We start from the raw sequence: 25,825 nt of genomic DNA, 5'->3' as shown, positions 1-25,825 counted from the left end.
GTCCCCTGGTGAATGTTAGTGGCATCCAAAGGTATGGGCTTCACCGTAGCTGCTGTCAGATGTTCTCCTGCTTCCCCTGACACGCTGCAACCTCTCAGCAGGCCCAGGAAGGGCTGCCCCCACCTTCAACCACTGGCCAGTAATGGAAAAAAAGAAAAGGTTTAGAGATGCTGATGTCATTTATTGCCTCCTTGTAGCTCTGTATCTTCCGAGAGTCTGCCCACAGCTGATTGATAGCCTGCAAACGTGATGAGCGCATCACCCTCCGTGTGGGGTGATGACCGTCCGCATCTAAACTCCAGGAGAGACTGAAATCTCACTGTGGGCTGAATGAAAGGGCTGTAAACGCCTCTGCACGAATGGACACGCTTTAATCTCAGCGATGGCAGCGCTCATTTACCAGCAGCAGTTAATTCTGAAGCCCACACTTTGTGCTATTTATTTATTTATTTTTTTTACAGCAAATTAATTACCTGGAGCAAGGACTCTGCAAGCTCATCACGCGGATGCTTTACCGTGGCACTGAGAGGAGTTGGCCAGCAGTCTTCAAAAACGGTGATTAAGGTGTTTGAAGGTAAGTAAAATTTAAAAAATCAGTAGCTGTACAATAGCGAGACTGTAAAATAAGAAAAAAAAAAACAACCTGCAATCCCTAAAACTCCTGTCTGCAGTCCTAAAAGTGCTACATCAGAAGCACTGATTATTGCTCACGTATAAAACCGTGTATAAAACCGCAGCTACCTTTCTGCGGCACAACTTCTGTTTGAATGCAACAGGGTTCTTTCCCCCCATACAGCTTTTACGCTGACAAGCAGCTCAAACGTGGGTTTTTTCCCTGCAGTTCAGCACATACGTGAACCAACAAACAGCAAAAATAATCAAGGGATTTGCTACTAGAACATGAACTAAGGACAAGGAATGTTTGAACGGCTTGACCAAGCAGCCAAGTGTTTCCAGAAGTAAATATTGACTCAATGGGAGCTGGAAGGGCCTCCTAAACATAAGGAAATGCAGGTCAGTGACTCTAGCCTGGGAGTACTCTCCCCTACCTGCTTTGTAAGTCATTCTTTCAGCTTCACTACCCGTGAGCTGCTGCTTACAGAAGCAGCAGAGCAGCTCGCAGAGGCAGTCTGAAACTCAGCGTGCTCCCATTTCTGTAATCAGCTGACAAAGAAAACCTTATCCAAGCCCATGCTGAAAACTTGTTTTACTTGTTATTCCTCTGAAACTCTATAGAGGCAGGAGACTTACTCACGTGTTATTTAGTCATGTCACCCAGGTGCTGGTTTTTTCCCCCTTTCAGAAAGGATCGCGTTTCACCAACTATCAGAACTCATCACGCTCACCGCCAGCAAAAGCAACATAGAAGGCAGCAGGTAAGTTCAAGACCTACTTAACCCATGCAATTGGCTGCAGGAGCAAACGATTGCCCGTGCTGAGCACTTCTAGGATGTGAAAAACTTCTTATCTGTCTTTGTTCAATGAATGTAGTTATTTTTGTTATCGTTCCATACAATCAGATTACGCAGGTCCCAAAAATGCAGCCAAGTTACTTTCTGATAAACATCATCTCATTTTCTTGCGATTTTGTAGTGACTTCGGCAAAATTATGGAAGTGCTTTGTGTTCTGGTATCTACCTCAACTACCTTGAAGAGAATTAAAAGAACTGGAACTTCCTTTTTCACTAAGAGAAGAGTTGAGTTTAAATGAGTCACACCAATGGTTATGAATTTCAATAATTTAATGCTAACCAAAAGTACAAAGTGTGAAAGTCGGTGTCTCATTTGTATTGGTCTTAAAAAAGAAATCTAGAGAAAGCGTTTACGCTGCAGCAGATTTCAGTATTAGCACCTTGAAGAGAAGTTCTTGAAGTGTTAAGACAGTACGGCAACACTGGCACAATACTAAGTACAAACATAAACCATGTAACAGCGTGTTTTCACATTTCTACGTTTGAAAAAAAAAAAGGTTCCTTTAAAAAGTACATTAAAACCAGAAGTCGTTCAGTGTATTCACAGTTTGAGTAGAGATGCTGGAGTAGAAAAGAGAAGGGTGAATGATCCCAAGGCAATTATATTGCAAGTCCAAAGGCACTGACAATACAGTACATGGTCTTGTTCTCCCATCTCACCGTGCAGGTTCCTACAAATACAAAAAAGGGTTTCAGAGACAGAAGAAAGTTACAGCTATTAAATGCACATCCTTATATGCATGTTTGTAATTGTTTACATTAAGAATCTTAAGAATGAAGCATTCACAATGGCTAACTATTCCATACATAGCAGAGTTAGCAACACAGCCCAATGGAAAAAATATCAACCTGTGTGCTGTTACTCCAAAACTGTAGCACTTGGGAAAAAAAGAAAAGTGCATTGACTAATCTTATGGACTTTAGCATTAAAGTTGCAAGCTGAAAAATCCAACAGCTGTGCTCCTTACCATCACTGGAGTTATCCCAGAAGCAAGAGCTTGCCGTGTGTAGCCCAGCACCATTCTTTTGCATAATCACACAGGTCACTGTTAGTCAGGAGAGAAGCTTTTATTAATTTGCTACATTTTTGCTTAGCGTAGCACATACATACACAAATAGGCATATATACATGCTTATGAGTAATTGACAGACATGGTTCTTGCTAGGATCTTCCCCCACGCCCTACCCATCAGTGCACTTGACTACACCAGCTGTAACAGAGCAGAGAAAGCTGAGCTCACCAATGTACTTGAAAGGCTTCCCCAGCTTTGTGAGCTGGCTCAGGGTTTGTTCCACCACGCTCGTTGTCCACTGGTTCACTTTGCTGTGCTGGTAGGCGTTGCCGCCTATCGCACTTTCTATGGCCTGTTGGCGACAAACGCATAAAACAAGTTGCACTGTTGTCAATCTACAAGACACTCATTAACCCATTCCAACATGGAGCACTAACGATGAAACCCCACACCCTCAGAAAAAATCCAAAATACAGCTTGTCCATTCTGATTGTTGGAAGTGTTCTCAATTATTAAGAAACTTGCAGGTCAGAGTTTGAGCCAGGCTTAGGGGAAATTATCAGAGATTCCATCTTCATTCTGTGATACTTTGATTATTTGTAATTCCTATCCCAATATCCTGAAGCCAGAGTTATGAAAAGGGTCTTGCATTTAAATAGTCCCGAAAAGACTGAAAAAAAATGCACACAACAATGGCTCATTTGCACATATTCTTTCATGGAAATAAATTTCAGATTTTTCAGCGGAAGAATTTTTGGAAAACAAAACCCCAAATCAAAACAAAAGACCCATGTAGTTGCTGGCTACTAACAGAGCAGAAGCCTTCAGCCAAATAACCCGTTTTACTTATGAGTATAGTTTCCCCTTATAAAAGCACATTAAAGCTGCACGATTTTCATTGACACATTTTTTTTCCTCACATAAATTGTTTAAAAAATAACCACAAAATGATTTCAGATTCAGAAAGGACATGAGCATGTATTAAAGCATGTGTATTCAATTTACGGAGCCTGACCAAAACAGTTGTTTTGCAACAAGAAAAAGACTGCACCAGTCTATTCTTGAAGAGGAATTCTGGACACACACAAAAAATCCCTCTGGAGATTTTCTAGACAGGAAATTCGTGTTTCTTAGCAACAAGAATAGTTCAATCATTTCAAACAAACAAGAACTCATTTTGGAGGAAAAACATCTCAAAGGAACACTGTAACGTGCATATGTAGACAGCCTATAAAAATCCCTATATGTTACTGAAACATAAATTCTATCTCTATAGGGCTTAACATACAACATCCCCCTAGAAATTCTAATAGGGATACACTGCAACCAGAGAGCAGCATATGAAATTATTTTAATTATTTTTTTGGATTTGTAATACATGTCACAACTAAAGCTAGGTATCGTTTCCACTTAAAGTATGTACATCGGTTAAATCAACAATTATCTGTACTTTGATAGCAACCCATCTAGAAAACCTATTACATATCAGTTATCAGATTTTCTTTAATGGCTTTTAGCACACAGCATACAACATACTATACTCTCACACCAACAAAATATTAGTTTACCTCTTTAATGATGCTACTGACTTCATCAACAACAAAGGAAGTCTACAAAACAAAGAAGTGGGATTTTAAATAATCAGTGGACACATTCTTCGGTTTACAGAGTTCAAGCTTTGCTAAGAACATGCACTAGAAGCTTAATTTATGCTTGTCAGATTTCTTGCGAGTCAGAAGATACCTAGTCGTCCTTTATTTGCTCATACATACTCTGGCTCCCCTAACGCAGTCAAGTTAACATTCTTAGCAAAGTCACGAAAAGTAACAGCCAAACTGAGTCAATGTTTCCAAATTTTAATTTGAAAGTATTTGAAAATGATACCTATACAGTTCTGCACATACACATTCTCATTTTACAATAAGCATTAATGTCCACAATTCACAGTGGGGTTGCAGAGACAGCCTCAGTACGCAGACACAGCTTACAGTTAAACGAAACCGACGTCTCCAGGGCACTGATGTGGATAAAAGATCAATTCACAGCTCAAGGAAAAGCTGTCATGACAATTTGAGCTGGGGATAGGAAGAAATCTGCCCCTTGGAAACCAAAGAGGAAATGTAGGTTGCTGGACTTCCCTCCTTCAGCCTTCTCTCAGGCTCAGGCAGTAGAGATTAAGCATGCAGAATGGGGACAGAGAAGCTCCCAATATTTTACTAATCTTAAAACTACTACCCGTTTCCTTGCATGGTTAGCATGTTTTCCTGGTTTAGTCCCTCAGCTGTTGCTACCTCTCATGTAAAGTGGCTAAAACAAGCCGACACCGCAGCCGGGGTCAGCCCGACAGCCCTTCAAATGGCTGGGAAGCGCTAATGGGCACGATCCCTCCAGGCACGGCTGCGAGCCAGGTACCCCATTTTCGCTACAGGTATCTCACAGCCTCACCTCACACACCAGAAGAAAGAAATCAGACAAAAGAAATGCACGTAACAGTGAACTAATTAAATTTCAGCAGACTGAATAAAGATTTCAAAATTAACCTAATCAAGCATACGCCGACTGAGTTTTTACTGGGAGGGCTGTCAGCTTCTCCAGCTGGCAAACACGAATAGCGGCATAATTCGGGTGTGCAGGCAGGACGCAGTTACACCTGCTCAGGAGAATTTCAGCATTATATTCATCAAACGTTTGGTCAGAAGGTGAACGGTCTAGTTGGCTGCAATGACATGCGACATTCAGAAACATGTAAGCAGCTGAGTGTTCTCTGACAGAAGGAAGAGCACGCCCCGGGAGAGATGCAGGCAATGTCCTTTCTCTAACCATTCAGTGGCACCAACTTCCTCGCCCACTTCAACATTTTAAAAAGCTTTTATGGGCTGTGGCAAACTGGCTTTTATTTTCAGCTTCTTGACTTTGATTTAATTTCAATATGCCTCATTTGTTTTCACGGTAGTGAATTTTACAGGTGCTTACATTTAAGGTGCACCACTATTGAACCAAATAAGAGCTATAACTATCAAAATATCCTTTCCCACGGAGTGTAAGTTAAGAATGCACACACCAGACACACTGGCAGACACGAAACATGCTGTCAGGCAAGATGATAAACCACGTATGGATTTTTCTTCACAAAGTCTAGAACTCTGCCCAGAAACGCCTCTAAGTGAGAACAAAAACACGGCTCAGCAAAGTAAACTGAAGTAAATCCACCCCAAGTTCTCAAAGGTATTTAGATATCTATTTTTTACGGAAACAAGTGGGAAAAGGCCATAGATACATTTGAGAATTTGGTTCTAGAGTTGCTGTTACTTCTCGACTCTCTCCCTTTTTTAGGGTGAGAGCGTTTATGGGTTTAGATGCACAACAAAACAGAACATTCTGTGATAAAAGCTCAATATCCAGCTTTGTGATTTGTGTGCTGTAACTGAGTTAGCAAATAATACAACATTATTCCATCCTTTAATAATATAAACACTTTTTGTATTAAAAAATAAAGGCGAAAAAAAAAATCAGGAGCTTTTGTGATTTCTCCGAGCTACTCCTTGGGCTCAAGGAAAGGAGATGTGATGTTTCCAACACCTTGTTTAAAAGGGATTTTCCAAGCAAAAAATGCCAACTGCAAGCAGTATTATTTTTGAGTAATTCTAAAGACGTTTCTGAAAACAGCTGTAAGACTGACATTCAAGTATGTTATCATTTTTTTAAAATCTGTAACTGTCTAATAGAGGCCAGGCCTAGCAATCAGGACAGCAACAGCCTGACAGACCTTCACCCCTCACGCTGCTTTGCTATTGTCTAACCAAGTCAGGATGAGGCTGTTGAAGAACAATGCAGCACATTGTCACAGCTCCGAAAAACTCTCCCTCTGCAAGGGCAACACTTGCTGGGTAGTTAATTTAGCACGATAAAGAAAGAGACTCTTCATTTATCTGACTGTATCATCGTTAATGGGGTATAATGGGATAGTTGTCTCATTAGTGTGCCTGTAACACACAGGCTATGTGCTTGAACTCTTCTTTCCACGCAAAAATAGCTTATTTCAGTTTTGTTCACACTGATCTCAACCGGACCAGCAAGCCTTCAGCACCATAGCCCACTGCTCCGTCCTGTTGGCGAAGCCAGAAACCACAGCACTCCTCGGGCATTTTATTCAACTGATTTCCAGCAGCAGCTTTCTGGAGAGAGGCAGGCGTGGGGTCGATGCCAAGGGAAGAGGAGCCCGGCAAAGATAAAAAATTAGGAAGAAATTATTTGCTGTGAGGGTGGTGAGACACTGGAACAGGTTGCCCAGAGAAGCTGTGGATGCCCCATCCCTGGAGGTGTTCAAGGCCAGGCTGGATGGGGCTTTGAGCAACCTGCTCTAGTGGGAGGTGTCCCTGCCCGTGGCAGGGGGGTTGGAACTCAATGATCTTTAAGGTCCCTTCCAACCCAAACCATTCTATGATTCTACGAACACCCGAAAGGCAGACAAGGCGCTGGCCCAGCCGGTAGCCACATCTAGGGATGGCGAGCTCCGGGGGGGGGGGCTCCGGCCGGGGCGGGGAGGGGGGGGGGGGGGGGGAAGGGGCGGGGAGCAGCGCGGCCGGGCGGCGGCAACAAAGGCTGGGCCTGTCTCCAGCCGTTGCCTGGGACGCGCGGCTCGGAAACACCGCCAACCCCCGCCGCCATCCCGGCAGGGAGACGGCCCCCAACGGCCCCGGGGCAGACGATACCGGACAGGTATCGCCCAACACCCTCCGCCGGCCCGCAACCTCCCGAAAGGAGAAGTCCCGAAGCTGCCCTCCCACTTTCCCCTACCCCCCAGCCCGTTACCTCCTCCGCCGACTGGAAGTCGTCCATCTTCCCGCTGTAGCCCCCTCACGCCACAACCGACACCCCGACACCGCCCCCCCCCCACACCTCCTCACCGCCGCGCCCCACGCGCCGGCCGCTATCCGCAGTGCGCCTGCGCCACCCGGCCCCGCCGCCCCGCCCGCCTCGGGCCGCTCTGCGCCTGCGCGCCCGTCTCCGCGCGGGCTCCACCCCAACGGCTGGCAGCGCGCCTGCGCACTCCTGCGCTGTCCCCACTCTTCCCCCCCCCTCCCCCGCCGGCGCCACGCTCTTTGCGCCTGCGCAAGGTGCTCCCCGCCTCCCGGGCGCGTAGCAACGGGGAGCGCGGCCGTCGCTACCAGACAGCCCAGCGCCCGCCAAGATGGCGCCGGTTTCCATAGCGACAGCGGGGAGGCTCTCGGCGGGGCGGTGGTGGGACAGTCATGGCGTTGTTCAACGCCCGGCGGCTGAGAGAGGGAGAAGGCTGCGTGTTAGGGTTGTGTTCTCCATAGGGATAGCGTGGTGCTTGTGTCCAGCGGGCGTGTTGGAGAGCGGAGGGGTGGATTCTGCATCTTGTTTTGGGAAACAGAGCTTGGAAAGAAAGCCTGAGTATGCCATGAGTGCCCACGAACTGAAAGAAAACCAACCCATGGAAACTCGTGAAGAATACGTGTATTCTTACAGTTCTAAGCAGATCCCATTATTTTTAGCAGCCAGAATCAGAATCTGGACAATGAAATTAAAGGGCACGCTTTTCACAGTGTATGGGGTTTGTGTATGTGCGCAGTGTTTACAGATTGCCCAAATTACTGATGATACCAACCTCCGAGAGACGATGTAAACAGTGGAAGATGCCCTTCGGGTTCAGAGCGGCCTGGATGAACTGGAGAAATGGTCCGAAGGAAGGAGAAAATAACTTACCTGGGGGCAAGTGCAAAGGCCTGTGCTGAGGCAGGAATAACCAGCTCTGTAAACGCAGACAGGGCAGGACCAGCTCACTCAGTAGCCGTTCCACAGACAAGAGAGTAGCGGGGTGTATTAGGTACGATTTACCTCGGTTTATCCTATGGTGCTGTTAGAGATGCCGCACCGGGAGGTGCGAATGGACGTATAGCTTGCTGGGGGTAGGAAGCAGCGTTCGTGCTGCATCCTCTGCCACAAGGAACGCTGTGTCCAGCTTTAGGCATTGCATTTCGAGAAGGTGGTGGGAATTATAGCCTCAGGGCCTGAATGCACCGAGGGTCCTCAGCCATGGCCTCCTCACCTGTGCCCTCTGCTCCGGGCCGGTCTCTGGGGCGGACCTCGGCCCTACGCTTTGGCCTTGTCTCCAGTCCTCCTTCTCCTGCAGAAGGAGACCCTGACATCACTTTGTGTGGTCACCCCGCGGGCAGCACCCGCTCTGGGATGCAGCAGGGCTGAAGATGGCTGCTGAGCTCGCCCTCGGCCCCTTTCTGAGTCTTCCCTTCTCCCGCTGGGCAGAAAGCAGAGACAAGACAGTGAGGCCTATGGGGAGGCTGAACAAGTGGTGCTTCTTTAGATAAAAGAATAAAAAGCTATAACTTGGTTACGCTCTCAGCATGTAAAACATATTGCAGGAGTTTTCCATCTCCAGGGGTGAGAGGGAAAAGTACAAGGAGTTAAAAGTGTGGCCATTAAGACTTTGGTTAAATATTAGGGTAAAGCTTGTGGTAGGGGTAATGTTCCTCAGCCTGGGTTTGTGATACTACTAATCTGTCGCTGGGGGTAGTTAAAATCCTCAGGTTATTTCTTCTTGTTCATTTAGTTAGTTTTGCCTGAAATTAAGGCCTAAATCACCCAAATTTTCTTTGTTGAGCATAGGTCTGTGCCCTACAAACAATTGCTTTCTCTTTGGTGATACAGCTGAAGGTGGTTAAACTTGACACAGGTGCAAATGTTTGAACCTATTTAACTTAATAAGGTTATAAAACTGCAGGCTGTTTAATTTTGCCATGTGAATATAATTGCAGTGCTTTATTTAATTTTAACTAAAAAGTAATATTTCTTAAAATACCCAAAACGCTAAGAAGGGCTTCTGCACTGTACATACAGTTTATCTGGTAGAGCACGGAACAGGGAACGGGATCAACTTGCAAGAACAACCTCTCTTCTTTCCAGACTTTGAAATAATTTGGATGTAATTTTGAACTTCATTACTCACACTTGGTTCTGTAATAGAATGAATTGGGATAGCCGATCCAAATAGTATTTTAACTTTTAATCATTATCTGAGATCAGATTTCCAGTTGTGAGATAAAATAATAATTTTCTTCTTTTCATAGGTACACAAAAAAGAATTCTTTTGAACTTTTATCTGTACCGATTACTTTGTCAATCAGACCTGAATAGGAAACTAGTTTGTTTTCAGGAAAGAACCATTGACGAAACAAGCGGAGTTTTCTGTGCAAGTCCTGGGGACACCGAGGTTAGTAGTATTTTCAGATCTACAGTGTCAGAAATGTAGAACTCAAAGCCACTTCTCTTCCTGTGTGTGGCTTGAAGACTGAGCGTATTTTGATGATATCAGTCAGCTTTTATAGTCTCTCATGCTGAGTTTCCTTTTAATGTTAGAAAAATGAGTAATTGGTCTTTGATTGCTAGTTGCTGTCACTGGTAAGAAAAGCAGAGACTTGGCAAAAGCTGTTGTAATACTAGAGCTCTTCTTTGAGTGCATTTGCTTTTAGCTGTTTTGGGGGTGTTCCTCTGTACGGACATCTTTCTATTTTAGTACCCAAAGGAAGGAAAGGGGGTGGAGAACAGCCACCAGTTTTCTTTAAGGAAAGATAAATAAATAATAAGAGTGCTACTCATCTCTTAAAAGCAGGGTAGTTCCCCGCATCTTTCTTTGATGGCTGCTGAAAAGGTAAGGACATCGTTTTAATCTATTCTATATGACATTGCACAGGGGGATGTTTTCATTTACTGGGATGATGATTTTTAGACTGCAAAGATTTCGTGGAAACACCACAACTAGAACTTAAAAACATGTTTTGTTTTGTTTTTTTACTTTAAATGCTGGGCTAGGATGTTATTAAAATCACAAGACATAACTTTGGTAAAACATCAAAGAAGTTATAAATAATTTGCATGTGTGTATGCAAGGATGTGAAAATATAACTGTTGCAGTCAGGTAGTATAGAATAAATAAGTAGAAAATAACCATAAATTCCAGGAGCTTTTGTGATCATTTTTACTCTGAACTTCCTTAACCTGTGTCCGAGCTACTGATGTGTTACATCCATCTCCTGGGGTAATGGATGAAGTAATCCAGTTATCTCAAGTCGATGAAGGCTGTGACTTTAGAAGATCAGTTTATTTATACTTATTTAATTGTCGTTATTTCGCTAATGCTTAAGGATCTGAAAGGACATCAATAATACATTACACGCAGAATTGCTTTGAGAAAAAGTAACTCGCTAAGTCAGGCATTTCTAAGTTCAAAAACTTAAAAAACCTTTTGCAAACTTAATGTTTTCTGAGGTAGGCCTTTTGATTGCTCTTCGGTTACATAACATACTATTTTAGCCTGATATAAGAGAAAAAAAAGCACAGTCTGCTGAGCTTGCCCTGTGTGCATGCGTGCCTCCCTCCCTCTCCTAAGATGTGACTATGTTGGTTGTCCCATCTCCTTTACTATGGCTTTGAGACTTCACATGGTAGTTTCAGAAAGCTACTGGTCCATCTGCAAGGTGTCTGACACTGGTTTATTTTAAATACATAATTTAAAACAATGCTTGAACAAAATATTTTGTGAGAGTTTTGTGCAGAAAAGGGAGAAGTGACATGGTATTTACTGAAAAGGTTACTGTTACTTTTGGTTTTACATACAAGGTGCTTGGCTCTGAGGTTAGCTAACCGTGTAAAACAGCTAGCTAGCTGGATTCGATGGGTAAATATGAAAGTAGGGCATCTGTTAAGGTTTTTAAGATTGTTTTTTCCTGTCAAGGAGCACCATTACTGAGAACACCACTTCATTATTACTGCCACTTCTTTATTACTGCCAAAAAACTAACCTAATGCAAACAGCTATGGTGTTAGAAAGGCTCTTTTTTCTGAAAGGAAAGTCTGTTGTGGGGCACAAGGATTATCCCACATTTTGGGCGATACAGTACTTTATTTATTCTTAAAGCTACCTTGTCATTGAGCTAGATTTTGAGTTATCTTTGAATGTGCAAGAAAAATTGACGGAACACAATGATTGTCTGAATTTAAATCTTCGTGAAGATTAAAAAAAAAAAGCCAAACAACCAACCATTGGAATGTCCAGGTGCAATATTGGTAGACCTGCTGGCTACATGATGTATTTTAAGCCTTTTTCTCAGCAGCATGTGATGACCTTGCCCAGCGGTGAGAGAGCCATGGTGGCTTTTTTCCCCCTTTCTGCATAGTGCAGGTACTGTAGGACACGGGGCCTCTAGCACTTCGCTCTGCCATAAGCTTGTTCTGTTTGGTGCCAGAAACTGATCCTGGTCTTTCCATCCTAGTCCCTGTTGGCAGCCTACTTGTGGCATTAGATTCAGTGCTTATGATTTGTCACTGTGAATAGGATATGAAGTGTAGCAATAGACCAACTGGTTTTGATGATGGTGTTTGCAGTATCACTGATGGGCTGAGGTTGAATGCCCTCCTGAAGAATCCTGCCCTGGCTAGGGCAGAAACTGTGTCCTGGGGAGAATAGCTGTGAGCAAGACAAAGTGGAAACAAGGGGAGGCTCCAAGCTGTTCCTTCCCTCACACCATTTAAATCTGTGCAAGCTTGAATAGCTGAAAACATAAATTTTTAAAAATTTATATGCATCTCTGAATAAGATTTTATATGCCCTCAACATTTTTTGTAGGCTAAGATGTCATCTGAAACCCATTTCCCAAACAAAACAGGCTTGAAATATGGAAAACTTTGTGCTCTTGTATGAAGAAGAGAGGCAGTCCTTTTTTAAAGAATTTGAAGAAGCTATCAAATAGCAACTATTTCTGTGCTTGCTTAACTGCAGATGTTGCTCTTAGTAACTGTTTTACTGTGGCACATTCTTAATAGCTCTGTAAGACTTAATATATATTTTCTTTAAGATCACTAGAGCAGATTTATTTGATCCACCTAGTAATAACTACGATGAATTTGCTAGCTTTTACTGATGCTTCAGCGGGATTTTCTGATGCCATTGTAGATGTGCTACCCTTCGGAAATCCTCGGAGTTTCTACAAAGTGTAACTTAATGTTATAATGGGTGTTTTGGTATCCTGTAGCGCAGAGGTCCCTGAGTTTGTACCAACTGCTCTTTCAGATTATATTGACCTAAATCGAGTTGAAGGCTTTAAACATGCTCGTCAGTCTTGGGAGATGAGGTATTCTTGAGGTAAAAGATGAAAGCAGGTGAAGGATGCAGGGGCCTTTGAAAATTACATATATTGTGTGAAAAAATTGGTCAGGCTTTTTAGGTTTCAACTGAGTAATTTCCTGTGAAATTGCAGTTGGTAAGGAAATAAAATACGATTATGCCTATCTCTGTCTCTTTTGTTTCCACAGGAAACCAATCTTTTTTTTTTTTTTTTCTTTGTTAACACTGCTTCTGTGAAATGCTTTGTCCTTTTGGTGTCTGTTGAAGGGTTTAATGAAAAATTATAAAAGAACAGAATGCGTACTGTTTATAAATACAATTCATCACCTCCTGTTGCTTTGTATGAAATTAAGTAACTTAATTGGAGCAAGCTGTATATAAAGTAATTTCCAGCACCGACAAAAATGTATTTTATTTTTCTGCTTCGCTGCAAAGTATACTAAAATTATTTTCTATTTTAGTGGGAGTAGTACAAATGAAGGTCACAGATTATATCCAGAATACAGTTGTGATTCTGTTTTAATTTTATACTTCTCATATATTTGTACATTAGTATCATCAGTTTAGGGCAAAAATTGTTAGTGCATTGATCTGGAAATAATATATACCTTAACTCTTTAGTGTTTGTGTGTATTAACAAAGATGATAGCATTATTGGGTATTAAGCTGTTTATCTAGACTTAACAGATGTAGGTAATTGATAGAAGTGACTCTTAGAGTCAGTCTTAGACTCTTTCCCTCTTTCCTCTTTGGCTTCTGATGTTGTCTTTTCAGTAAGATGAAATTAGGAAGGGGCACTTCTATTTCAACCAATGCAACTTTTCCAGTCATGGGGCCTGTAGCCCTGTGTTCAAAACTAACTTAAGCTTCTTTATTGGTTGTTTTACGTTGACTGTACAGAAAATGTGAAGATGTGTGGCTGAATGTTAATGGACAATATGGTGAGACTGTCTGAAGAGCGGGACTGCCTTAAATCTCTCCTGTATCTGAATTAGTGCATGAAAGGTCTGAGTATAGCAAAATGTGGTCTTCACACACTATTTGAAATGTTTTGAAGAATTGAAGAGAGGAAATAATAACATGTATTCTTTTTTCCCCTAGGCCTGAAAATCCCAAATCTACAAGACCAAATAAAATAAACCGTTCCCCCGACTCCTTTACACCATCTCTTGGTGAATTGTCTCTTCATCTGGTGACAGTTAAAGCCCTATCTGGGACCTTGCTGCAAGCTCTCATCTCTTTTGGAACCACTCTCAGGAAAAAAAAACAAACCAAAACCAAACAAACACACAAACAAACAAACAAACAAAAAAAAACAAAACAGAAAAGAACAAGAAGTTCTTTCATGTGAAAAAGACAAGACTGCAGTGACCTTGCTAACTGTTCATATTCCTTGGGTAGCAGAGACACTTAAGTGATGACTTGTGTGAAGCCAGACATGGTTATTTTTCCCTTCAAGGATATGACACAGTGAAACGTATCACCAATCAAGCCAGAGTGCAGGCACTTAGTAAGCACTCAGACCACATTATACTCTATAAAGTAGTATCCATCTTTCTGGATGTACTAGAACCATAGGACAGGAGTCTACAAAACAAGTGAAGTTTGGCAAAAATGGCTTGTGAATTTAATCTAAACTTCCTTAAGGATCTGGAGCGAGAGGCTGTTCTGGAAGTCCTGTACCGTGACCAGATAGTGAGAAAAACAGAGGAGGAAAGAATAAGGTATCTGCCATTCCCCTATTCCTGTATTTCTGTTCCTTTTTTCTCAGAAGTATTCTTCCTCTTTGCTGTCCTTTCAAATGTATTCTTTTTTTTACTTCTTGTTAGCTAATGCCTTTTTATTCTTGGAAGAACTAGGGGTTATCCAGAGCCTCTTGGATTTACTACTACTAATGACTACAGGAAAGATGAACAAATACTGTTCAGTGAATAATCTACTTAATGAATTTTACTTCTAGCTTTCATGGAAAGTTCAGTTGCTGCCTGTATTTTTCCTATGAAAACTTTATGGCATTCTTATCATGTTCCTATGTATCCCTTTAAAGTCACAGAATCCCAGAACAGGTTCAGATCTTTGACTGGTTTATTTAAACAATAATTTAAATTACGTTGTGCCAAAACTGGAGTTAAGAATCATTGGATACCTGCTCGCTGTGCTGAATCTGTCACTGTCCCTTCTCACACACAACTGGTTCCAAGCGCATCACCTTGTCTTGGAAGTTGTTGCTGGTGTTAATACGTGTCATTGGTTAGGAAAAGGATTCTATTTAATTACTTCACACTATGCAAGTATCTCAGTTGTGAAGGATAAGGGATAATCCTCCAGCATTTTATTTGCTTTATATCAGAGCTAAGGCAAGGATTTCCTTGCAGCTTGTACCCTGCTTTGTCACATTGCATCCCCATGTAAAACAGGGTATTTGTGTTGCTAAGTTAGAAAATTTTAGTCTCTTAAATGTAGAAACTTAAACTTTGTTTACAGCAAACATTTATGTAAGTATTCCTGGACGTATTAAATGAATGTGAAAAGTATGTAAAGGGTTATAAAGAAAGTCTGAAAATCCCTGACAACTGTTGAAGGTGTGGCTAACAATTAAAAACATAGATCTTGATCAATGGTAGGTGTAGTGGAAGCAAAGTTAAGGAAAGGGAGAGGTTTCGGTATTTTGGTCTGATGTGGTTTTTGTTTAACTTTCAGGTGATGCATTTGTTACAATTATTCTTACTTGATAGGAGATTTGATTCTTGGATAAATAAGATAAAAAAATCATCAAACGAAAAGGAGCACCATGTAGTCTCATCTTTTTGTATGTGAATCACTTGCAAACACAATTTTGGTGCCCTGCCCTGAGCGTGCATAACTGACATGAACAGAACCCCATATATATATAGATATATCTATATAGACTAGACTATTACTCTCTCTGTATGCACAGCTGTGGTTGTGTATACACTCACAGTGCAAAAATGCTGTGTGTAGACACTTCCAGATGATGCTCAGTTGAAGTCAGACTTGAGGGTATGTCTCCCACTAGTAACGACATTGCATAACCAGGGTATTAGCTTGTGACTTACATGGGGGGTTTGGTCTATTTAATTATTTTATCTTTTTTCATTTTTTTGTGTGTGTTTGTTTTGCCTGGGGGCTTAGGAAACTGAATCTACAGCTGCAGCAGCTTCGATGGAAAGGGGGAAGAAATGTAAGCCATGAATACCAGGAGAGGTCTTGCGCTCGCTGTCAGAAATCGCTTGGGTTATTGATGAACAGAGGTGCAGTATGCAACGGGTGCAGCCATCGAGTGTGCTCCGAGTGTCGTGTCTGCCTGAATCCCTGCCTTTGGAAATGCACCGTTTGTTATGCTCATGGGTAAGAAATTTTACTGGTTTGGATAAGTGCCAGTTTACACTAGTTATCCAGTGAATGCACACTGTTTTTGTGTGTATCTGTTGCTTTAAACAATTAATGAAACAAAGCTTCCGGCAGAATGGAAATGTTGGATGAAGTCCTGGTAGCAATAAAGTTGATGGGAATTTTGTGTTATGCTTCATGTAGTCAGGATTTCCTTCCTGTATTTAGCAAAATGGATCCTCAAGGTAAGCCAGAGGTGGTGTGACAAAGATGATAACGGCAATAGGCACAGTCGTTACTTTCTGAACTGTAGGTGGAACCCCTTCCCCTGACTCAATATGGAACCAGTGCATCATAACAAGTTGCTGAAGGTGCTGTTGTTTTGATGTAGTATAGCAAATTTCTTGACGATTTCCTAATAATGGGTGGGTTTTTTTGCCTTGTGCTATAGGAGTGAGGAACCTGGCTTAGTGAACAATTTGAAGTAATGTTTTATATAAATTTAAAAAGCAAAAAGCATTAATAACATTATCAGGAATTGTTTAAATGTGATCAGAAATCCAAATTTATTTACTTTGAACTAGTTTTTTCTTGTACTTTGTTTTACTATCTTTTACTATGCTGGTTTTGTTTTCTGGGAAACAATGTTTCTTTTACTGTATTTGTACAGTTTTTATATCAAAATACTCCATGATAGTCCCTCCTATTCATCAGAATCTTTCTAAACCAAATGGTTTAGCTGTATTTCCACCTTTGGTGAAGCAATAATATTATGTTGGCAAAGAAAGATAGCTTTGAAAATGAATCAACAGCTGTGCTGGATGATATAGATCCCTGTACAAAGGGTGAGGATTTGCATGAAATTTTACTTCATGCCAACACAAGATTAATGCCCCACTCTACTCCCTCTTAAGATGCCCAAATGAGATATAATAATGGCTGAGAAACGTAAGGCAAGATATTGGTCTTAAGCTAAATGAATTACTACTGCTAGTTTGAAGTAATTTTCTATAGTTTGGAAGACACTATAAACTATCACTAAAAATATGTTATCCAAATCCTCAGTTTATTTTCTAATTTAAACATAAAATAGGCAATTAGCTCCACTTATATTTGATAATAACCAGTTACTACATTTTGATGCATATATTTCACTATCTGTGCTTCACACTGTAAGCACTAAAAGGAAACGTTAAAAAATTAACTTTCCATATCCTTCTCTAGATACCTGCCTCCACTTCCTCTTTTAAATTGGTTTCCAGTTATTTAGTGGCCACAGTGGAAATCCCCTATAGAGAGTAGCTAGTTGTTAAGCTGCCTTGTATAGTGCTGTGCACCCTTAATTATTTCATGAGCTTGTCTGGATATTTAATGGTAAACCCAGGAAAGCATTATTTAAATGAAATAAAATGCATTTTTTACTTTTTCTTGAGGAAATTATTTTTTTTGTCTTGCTAATATAGAGGAATTATTCAGCTGTCATTGAAGCTCTCTTTCTAGGAAAGAGACAGCACATTTGATCTTGTTTAGTTGCAATTAAAATAGGACAGACTTCTGTTGCCATTAGTGAGCTTTTCATCAAGGCTGCAAATCTCAAGAAGGGTAAGGAATGCAGCAGTGTGGTAAATGTTACTCGGTGCCTTTTGTTTACCCCAGTGAGAGAAAAATAGGATGACTAAGAAACATCAGAGCTAATTTTCAAGCCCTGAGCAACCATAATTTTGAGACTTGTTTATCAGTAGAGTATTTTTTCCTGAACAAAACATTATCAGCAGCAGCATTAGGAGAATCTCTCCTAGACACCAGGACCACAAAAATGATGAGAGGGCTGGAGCACCTCTGCTGTGAAGACAAGCTGAAAAAGTTGGGGTTGTTCAGCTTGAAGAAGAGAAGGCTCCGGGGACACCTTATAATGGCCTTCCAGTACAGGGGCGAGGTAGGGGGCCTACAGGAAATATGGAGAGGGACTCTTTGTCAGGGAGTGGAGTGATACAACAAGGGGTAACAGTTTTAAACTGAAAGAGGGGAGATTTAGATTAGATATTAGGAAGAAGTTCTTTCCTGTGAGGGTGGTGAGCCATGGGAACTGGTTGCCCAGAGAAGCTGTGGATGCCCCATCCCTGGAAGTGTTCAAGGCCAGGCTGGATGAGGCTTTGAGCAACCTGGTCTAGTGGGAGTTGTCCCTGCCCGTGGCGTTGGATGATCTTTAAGGTCCCTTCCAACTCTAACCATTCTATGATTCTATTCTGTGATTCTATGTTTGTAATGAACATGCTCAAATGCCTCAGTGGAAGAGCAGGGACAGGTGTTCGTAGTTTACAAAATAAGAAATTTAGAAAGACTTGTGGACTGACAAAGCTGGTATTCTTCCCCTGGAAGAGGCATCTCTTATGTGAATGAAATTGATATAGTGCGTTTTTTCTTAAAGGAATTCTGTCCTCTAGGAGTCTAGAAAGACAGAACCTGGCAATTAATATAAGGGACAACAAAAAAAGTTTCTATAAATACATCAGCAAAAAGAGAGTGACAGAGAATGTCCATCCCTCACTGGATGCGGGGGGAAACCTTGCAACCAAGGACGAGGAGAAGGCTGAGATACTTAATGCCTTCTTTACCTCTGTCTTTAATAGTCAGACCAGCTACCCCCAGGGTGTTCAGCTTCTTGGGCTGGAAGATAAGAATGGAGAACAGAACAACTCCCCTGTAATCCAGGAGGAAGTAGTTAATGATTTGCTTATGCACCTGGACACGCGTAAGTCTATGGGGCCGGATGGCATTCACCCAAAAGTTCTCAGGGAGCTGGCAGGAGAGCTCACCAAGCCTCTCTCCATTATCTATCAACAATCCTGGTCAACAGGAGAGGTGCCAGATGACTGGAGGGTGGCCAATGTGACGCCCATCTACAAGAAGGGCCGGAAGGAGGATCCTGGAAACTACAGGCCTGTCAGCCTGACCTCGGTGCCGGGAAAGATCATGGAGAGGATCATCTTGAGTGAGCTCTCAAGGCAAGTGCAGGGCAGCCAAGGGATCAGGGCCAGCCAGCATGGGTTTATGAAAGGGAGGTCCTGCCTGACCAACTTGATCTCTTTCTATGACCATGTGACCAGCTTTCTCGATGAGGGGAAGGCTGTGGATGTTGTCTACCTGGACTTTGGTAAGGCCTTCGACACCGTCCCTCACGGCATTCTCCTGGAGAAACTGGAGAATCATGGCATAGACAAGTGTACCCTCCGCTGGATAAAAAACTGGCTGGATGGCCGTGCCCAGCGAGTTGTGATTAATGGAGCAAAATCTGGTTGGCGGCCGGTCATCAGTGGTGTCCCTCAGGGCTCAGTTTTGGGGCCAGTCTTGTTCAATATCTTCATTGATGATCTGGACAAGGGGATTGAATGCACCCTCAGTAAGTTTGCGGATGACACCAAGCTAGGTGGGAGTGTTGATCTGCTTGAGGGTCGGAAGGCTTTACAGAGGGATCTGGACAGGTTGGATCAATGGGCCAAGGCCAATGGGATGAGGTTTAATAAGGCCAAGTGCCGGGTCCTGCATTTTGGTCACAACAACCCCAAGCAACGCTACAGGCTTGGGGCTGAGTGGCTGGAAAGCTGCCCGGCAGAAAAGGACCTGGGAGTGTTAGTGGACAGCCGGCTTAACATGAGCCAGCAGTGTGCCCAGGTGGCCAAGAAGGCCAATAGCATCCTGGCTTGTATCGGGAATAGCATGGCCAGCAGGAGCAGGGAAGTCATCGTGCCTCTGTACTCGGCACTGGTGAGGCCTCACCTCGAGTACTGTGTTCAGTTTTGGGCCCCTCACTACAGGAAAGACATTGAAGTGCTGGAGCGTGTCCAGAGGAGAGCCACCAAGCTGGTGAGGGGTCTGGAGAACAAGTCCTATGAGGAGAGGCTGAGGGAACTGGGCATGTTTAGTTTGGAGAAGAGGAGGCTGAGGGGAGACCTCATTGCCCTCTACAACTACCTGAAAGGAAACTGTAGAGAGGCGGGGATTGGCCTCTTCTCCCAAGGGAATAACGACAGGACCAGAGGAAATGGTATGAAGCTGCGGCAAGGGAGGTTTAGATTAGATATTAGGAAGAATTACTTTACTGAAAGAGTGGTCAAGCACTGGAACAGCCTGCCCAGGGAGGTGGTGGAGTCACCATCCCTGGAGGTATTTAAGAAACGCGTAGACATGGCTCTTCAGGGCATGCTCTATTGCCCGGGATTGTTGGTTTGTGGTGGGGTGTTGTGTGTGAGGTTATGGGTGTGGGGTTTAGTTGGTGGGTGCTTTTTTTTTTGTGTGTGTTTTTTTTTTTTGTTTTGTTTGCTTGCTTGTTTGTTTTTGTGTGTTGTGGTTTGTTTTTTTTTTTATGTGTTTGGACTCGATGATCTCAAAGGTCCCTTCCAACCACTAAGATTCTGTGATTCTGTGATTCTGTGAAAGACATTTGGTTTGAAAGAGGTTAGTCTATTTTACCTGACAAGGATAGTTCTTTATCAGCTTCGTTGTCATACTTTTGGTCATAGCTTAGCTTAATGCACTCTTTAGCCTGAAGAAAAAATAAAAAAAAAAAAGAAAGAGACGGAATTTCCAGACCTGTTTTCATCCTGTTGAGTGGTCTAATCATCACATAAGACTGTGCAGGACTGGAGATTAAACTCTGGGAAAATAACCATGGGTAGTGGGAAGAACATACAGGGAAAGCTGGAGATGAGAATTGAGGCACTACCAATGCAGAGCCCTTGAAGATCTAGTGCAGCCAGAGATCTCAGACAATTATTAGTTAATAGATCTCTCTCCAAAGTAAATAAGTATCCTGTCTCAAAGTTATTTTAACGTAATTTTCAAACGCCTCTGTGTTCAGTTATGCACAAGGATTTATGGTTAGGCATGAAAATAAATAGTATAATCGACACAGGTAGTGATTGATTTTTTTTTTTTTTTTTTTACTATTCTGCATTGCTACTTACAAAGGTACATTTTAAATGCCTAAAATGCCTTAAAAATCAAGCCACAGAAAGAGCAAACAGCATCCTACCTGTAGTTTGTCTATCTTAACAGAGTAAGGTGGAGTGTGAAGTGGCAGACCCAGGGGTCTTGTTGCCTGGCCTTTGGTGGATATCAGTATAACTCTCATGTTTAGAGAATTTTCTTTCTTAAGGAGGCAAGCCCTACGTGAATTTACTATCTGTATGTTGTTCCCAGTTTCAAGCATGTTTGGCAGAGGAAATGGTAATAAAAAGATTAATTTCATAGAAGGAAAATTCCTCCTGCAATGAGGAAAATTTTGTAGTGGGACTTCATTCTATAAAAAGCATCAGAAAATCCACAAGGAACAGAGATATTATATATGCCTTAAAAATTAGTAAGACATTTAGATGAGAATTTGGAACCTGAAGACTCCAGAGAATCCTCTCCTCAGTTAAAGAATTTTTTTTGCCTCTTTATTAATGGATGAGTTCAGATTGCAGACTTCATCTAATTCAGTTGGAGACAACAATATGCAAGAGTCAAATCTTCTGAAAATCTGCTCTTGACAGAACTATTCAGTCTGATATTACACTTGTTAATCGTTACTTTTCTCATCCTCTGATCCTGGTGCCTGTGTATAACGTGGGCGTCATTGATGTCAGCCTCCACAAAATGCAGAGAGATGGGCCACGAAACCATCACGCTGTCAGGGTTGTGGAGCTCAGTGTTCCCTGGTAGCCATCCCAAGTTCTGCTTGGGAGCTGGTGTGTCAGCACAAGTGCCTGGGGCTGTTAGGCAAGTTGGTTGTATAGACTGGAGTAGACCCAGGACTCCTGGCTGCCTACAGCAACATATATTGCTTTCCATGGGCAGTCTTACATAGCAAAAAGAGGAAAAAAAAATAGCGGAGGGGAGGAAACCTTTGTTTGCAGACCCAGGGCAAAATCAGTCAATGGAGTGAGCAGTCATGAAATCCTAGTTTTATGGTAGGATTAAGAAGGATTGTTGGATTGCTAAATGGTTATCAAACGTTTGAAGAAATGCACTTTGGAAAATGTTGATTCAACTGTCTTTTGCTTGTTTTTCAGAGATGTGAAGGTAAAGGCTGGTGAATGGTTCTTTGAGGAGCGAGCAAAGAAATATCCAGGTGAAGGTAATCGCTGGAACAGACCATAAACTGCTGTGTATTGTGTAGTCCTCATCTAAGTGAAACACAGAATGTAGTCTGCCACTGGAGTTAATGTTTCTTCAATCTGCTCAGAGATTTGTCAGAAATTATCACGCAGTGCATTTGTCTGTGCATTAAATAAAACACAAACACAAACAAGCAGAATGCATTTAAAAGTATAATTTATTTTGTATCAGTAATAAGAAAATTGCTGGTCATATGAATTTGAATTAATTAAGGCTTCTAAGAAATACAATGACATGAAATAAATACAGCAATGTTAAAATATATGTGCAGGAAGGAAATGATCTTGCATCCATGATTTGTCAAAGTTAAAACTTCAGTTGTTTTCACTGAGAAAGTTCTAAAGCTTAAAGAAATGACAGAATGGAATAAAGAAAAACACATATAGCTATAAAACAACAGAGAGCTAAACGCTTTCTGTTTCTTTACTTTCAGCCAGCTGTGCCATTGCCTTGTCTTCCGTCTTTTCAGTGCAATTAAAAATACAAAGCCCTAAGAAATTTCAGAGGATGTGGAGGGATTGCCCTATAGGGAATGTGTTTCACCAACAAAGGGGTTGTTTGTCCTCTTTTTCACCTACAGTGACTAATAAGGTGAAGATGTTTTCCTTACTGTTTCCCTTGAAGCACCACTTCAGATGGGCAGCTATTTCACTTTGTGCCTGGCTGTAGCTAAATGTTACAGTTCCATTTCCAGTATCTGCATGGTATCTAGGTTTAAAAATAGCTGTTAAAAAGGAAAGCACTGTACCTGTTCTCAGACACCGAATCTGATATTGTAAGATACTGACTATCCCTCTTTTTACTAAAATAATTGAGTTCTCACCTTGTGTTATCAAAGCTTTGTGGGCGCTTGAAGCGTTTCGCTAAGTTTGTCTAATAGTAATAATGTTGAATTCACAAAGATATATAGGATATACAGAAGATAAGCCTGCAGGGAGAAATATGTTTTGTTCAGTTCCTTTGATTAGACCAACTGATATAATTAAAAGGGTTCAAAAATGGCAAACTTTTAAAACAGCAACCGTAGTAGTTATGTATCCTTCAAGCCTGGAGAGACAGTGCCCTCTTTTGGTTTGAGAATATAACACAAGAGAAGTATTCACTGTAAAGTAAGTTTAACTGAAAATGTACATGTTACAGTGAAGTTTTCTCATGTTGCAGAGTAAAAAAAAAAAAAAAAAAAAAAGTTACATCAGTATGCTTTTCATTAATTTTGTGTAGCTTCTGCCTAAAGAAAAAAACATCATATTTTCATAAAAGTGGTAGATTGTCTTACTGATTAATACATTAAAAATCTAAGAAATCATATAATGCTGCAATAAGTCAAGATACCAAATATTACTTATTAATAGCAGAGCATTAACTCTGGAGTTCTGACTGAAATTTGTAACATCCAAAGCTGATTATTGTTTCTACCACCACCAAGATCTGCTACTTTAATGTAAGTAATATGTTATGTAAAATGTTATAATTAATAACATCTTTGGCAGAGCATAGACCACATGCTGCTTTCTGTATTAGGAATGATTAGTGACTAAAGCCACTCCAGATATTTTCAGTTGGCCATTTGTTACATACAGTTAGCCCTTCTTCCTGTTGCTGATCACTCAGGAGCAAACCGCATTTTTTTGAGTCTTCATTGTTTGTGCCTATTGGAGCTCTTGCTCCTGGGTGCTCTTTACATCATGTAGCTGCTCACCAGAGGAACGTGACATGGTTGCTATTTCCCCACAGGGATGGCCTTAGCAAAGGGTTTTGCTCCTGGTTGTTGGCCAGTCACATGTTTCCATGATTGTTCAGGTCTCTAGTAGGAAAAGTAAAAAGAATTTTTCATAAGATGCAAGAGATGACCATGTGCCTACTCTTGTACACATTTTCAAGTTTTCCATAGTGTTTGAGTTTTATGGTTGAAGTGTTCTTTAGTGCAGTGGGCCCGTGTACTCTCTGCCTTCTGGACCTCAGGAGGCTGAGAGCACTTAGCGCCTCTAGGAATGGGCCTGTTAGCATCTGATTGTCCTCAGCATTGGTGACGATGTCATCTGGATGTGGCACCTGTGAGAGGTGAAGGCCAAATCATGATAGTTTTTGATACAGGAGAGACTTGTGTGGTGCTTGGCATTTATGCTGATACGTCAGGTGAGGTTTGGATCATCCCCCTGTACTCGGCGCTGGTGAGGCCCCACCTCGAGTGCTGTGTCCAGTTTTGGGCCCCTTACCACAAAAAAGAAATTGAGGTGCTGGAGCAGGTCCAGAGAAGGGCAATGAAGCTGGTGAGGGGTCTGGAGAGCAAGTCTTATGAGGAGCAGCTGAGGGAGCTGCGGTTGTTCAGCCTGGAGAAAAGGAGGCTGAGGGGAGACCTTACTGCTCTCTACAACTACCTAAAAGGAGGTTGCAGTGAGGTGGGGGTTGGTCTCTTCTCGCAAGTAACAAGTGATAGGACAAGAAGAAATGGCCTCAAGTTGTGCCAGGGGAGGTTCAGATTGGATATTAGGAAAAATTTTTACTCTGAAAGGGTTATTAAGCATTGGAATGGGCTGCCCAGGGCAGTGGTTGAGGCACCATCCCTGGAGGTATTTAAAAGACGGGTTGACATAGTTCTTAGAGACATGGTTTAGTGATGGGTTTTGGTATCAGTTAGGATAATGGTTGGACTAGATGATCTTGAAGGTCCCTTCCAACCTAGACAATTCTATGATTTCACTTCTGACTTGCATGTGCGTGAGCTTCTGTAAATACAGGCCAGATTCTGAAAAGGCACAGATTTTAAAAAGTATTATACATGTGTAACTGCTTGCTAAATGACCTTTGGTGGTGGCTTTTTTTTTTTTCTCCTTCACAGGCAGACATGAAACAGTTGGTGCAAAGCTCTTGAAATCTTATCAGAAACTGAGGTAAGACTCATATGAGGACAAACAGTCCTAGGACACTGAGACTTTGTATAGGCAATATATTGTATATTATAAACCAGCCAGCAGTTTGCATTTTGCAAATTTCAGTACTTTTGGAGTACAAATGATAAAAGCGTAGGAAATTTGCCACCTTTATCTCTTGGCAATCCATAGAAAGGGTCTCAAGTACAAAAAGGAGTACTAGGTTTAGAGTAATAGTTTCTTATTTACTTGAAATTAAGGAACGTGCATTATTTTTGTAATTATTTTGTTATATGTGCTTATATTTTTTTGCATACCTTTTTACACCATTATCTTTCAAATTTACACACCACTTGTAAATGATCAGAGATTAAAATTATTTACTAGGTATAATAGCAATAGCATCATTATTTGCTCAATGGGAGATGTTAATTTGATTGCTTTAGAATAAATAGGACACAAGAAGCTCTGTGCACTGTAAGAAGCGCGCACTTGCCCAAACTTAAAACAAGTAAAATATTCAGTTTACACTGAATAAAAACTTTGATTTGAGGCCTCAGCATGACTATACTTAAGTTATTACCAGTGATATATAATGAAATAAGTAATCTTAAACTATATTGTATAAAAGAAACCATCTTCCTAAAAAAATAAAAGTAAAATACGATACAAAGAGATGACCTCAATTTTATGATAATTATCTGGTGAGGCATAGCCAGAAACTTATAGTCAGCTAGATATGACCCTAACCAGGGCTGCATAAAGACTTGCTTTTACCTAGATGTGGTAAAAGAGAAT

General features: G+C 41.6%; 2 protein-coding genes across 5 annotated transcripts in view; one reads left to right on the top strand and one right to left on the bottom strand.

Annotated features, from left to right (window-relative positions):
• Positions 1-1,726: 1,726 nt before the first annotated feature.
• Positions 1,727-7,447, bottom strand: DYNLT1 (dynein light chain Tctex-type 1). Of its 2 annotated transcripts, XM_074168514.1 has the most exons (5): positions 7,298-7,447; positions 4,054-4,095; positions 2,714-2,837; positions 2,441-2,518; positions 1,727-2,143 (listed from the first exon to the last, which is right to left on the bottom strand). In XM_074168514.1, the coding sequence occupies exons 1-5, from the start codon at positions 7,322-7,324 to the stop codon at positions 2,073-2,075; spliced, it is 342 nt and encodes a 113-aa protein (XP_074024615.1). In that variant the 5' UTR covers positions 7,325-7,447; the 3' UTR covers positions 1,727-2,072. The 2 variants fall into 2 exon arrangements, with proteins under 2 accessions (XP_074024615.1, XP_074024616.1); XM_074168515.1 differs by lacking the exon at positions 4,054-4,095 and having other exon boundaries at positions 2,073-2,143; positions 7,298-7,324.
• A 6,814-nt stretch (positions 7,448-14,261) lies between these two features.
• SYTL3 (synaptotagmin like 3) overlaps positions 14,262-25,825 on the top strand; it is a 39,053-nt gene continuing 27,489 nt past the window's right edge. For all 3 annotated transcript variants that reach the window (XM_074168743.1, XM_074168744.1, XM_074168742.1), the window contains exons 1-4: positions 14,262-14,371; positions 15,801-16,016; positions 22,052-22,116; positions 24,997-25,048. In XM_074168743.1, the coding sequence (XP_074024844.1) occupies positions 14,262-14,371; positions 15,801-16,016; positions 22,052-22,116; positions 24,997-25,048 (443 nt within the window). The remainder of the gene's footprint in view (positions 14,372-15,800; positions 16,017-22,051; positions 22,117-24,996; positions 25,049-25,825) is intronic.

This window comes from Numenius arquata, chromosome 2 (assembly GCF_964106895.1).
Source record: "Numenius arquata chromosome 2, bNumArq3.hap1.1, whole genome shotgun sequence".
NCBI lineage: Eukaryota > Metazoa > Chordata > Aves > Charadriiformes > Scolopacidae > Numenius > Numenius arquata.
The sequence above is the reverse complement of the archived record's forward strand: the minus strand, read 5'-3'. Positions and strand labels throughout refer to the sequence as shown.

Bases quoted from the DNA above. Each gene is read 5' to 3' on its own strand.
- DYNLT1 (XM_074168514.1), bottom strand. From the start codon at position 7,324: ATGGACGACTTCCAGTCGGCGGAGGAG. The intron at 2,838-4,053 runs GTAAACTAATAT...TGTCGCCAACAG, and splicing joins TCAGTAGCATCATTAAAGAG to GCCATAGAAAGTGCGATAGG. The intron at 2,519-2,713 runs GTGAGCTCAGCT...CCTGACTAACAG, and splicing joins GAAGCCTTTCAAGTACATTG to TGACCTGTGTGATTATGCAA.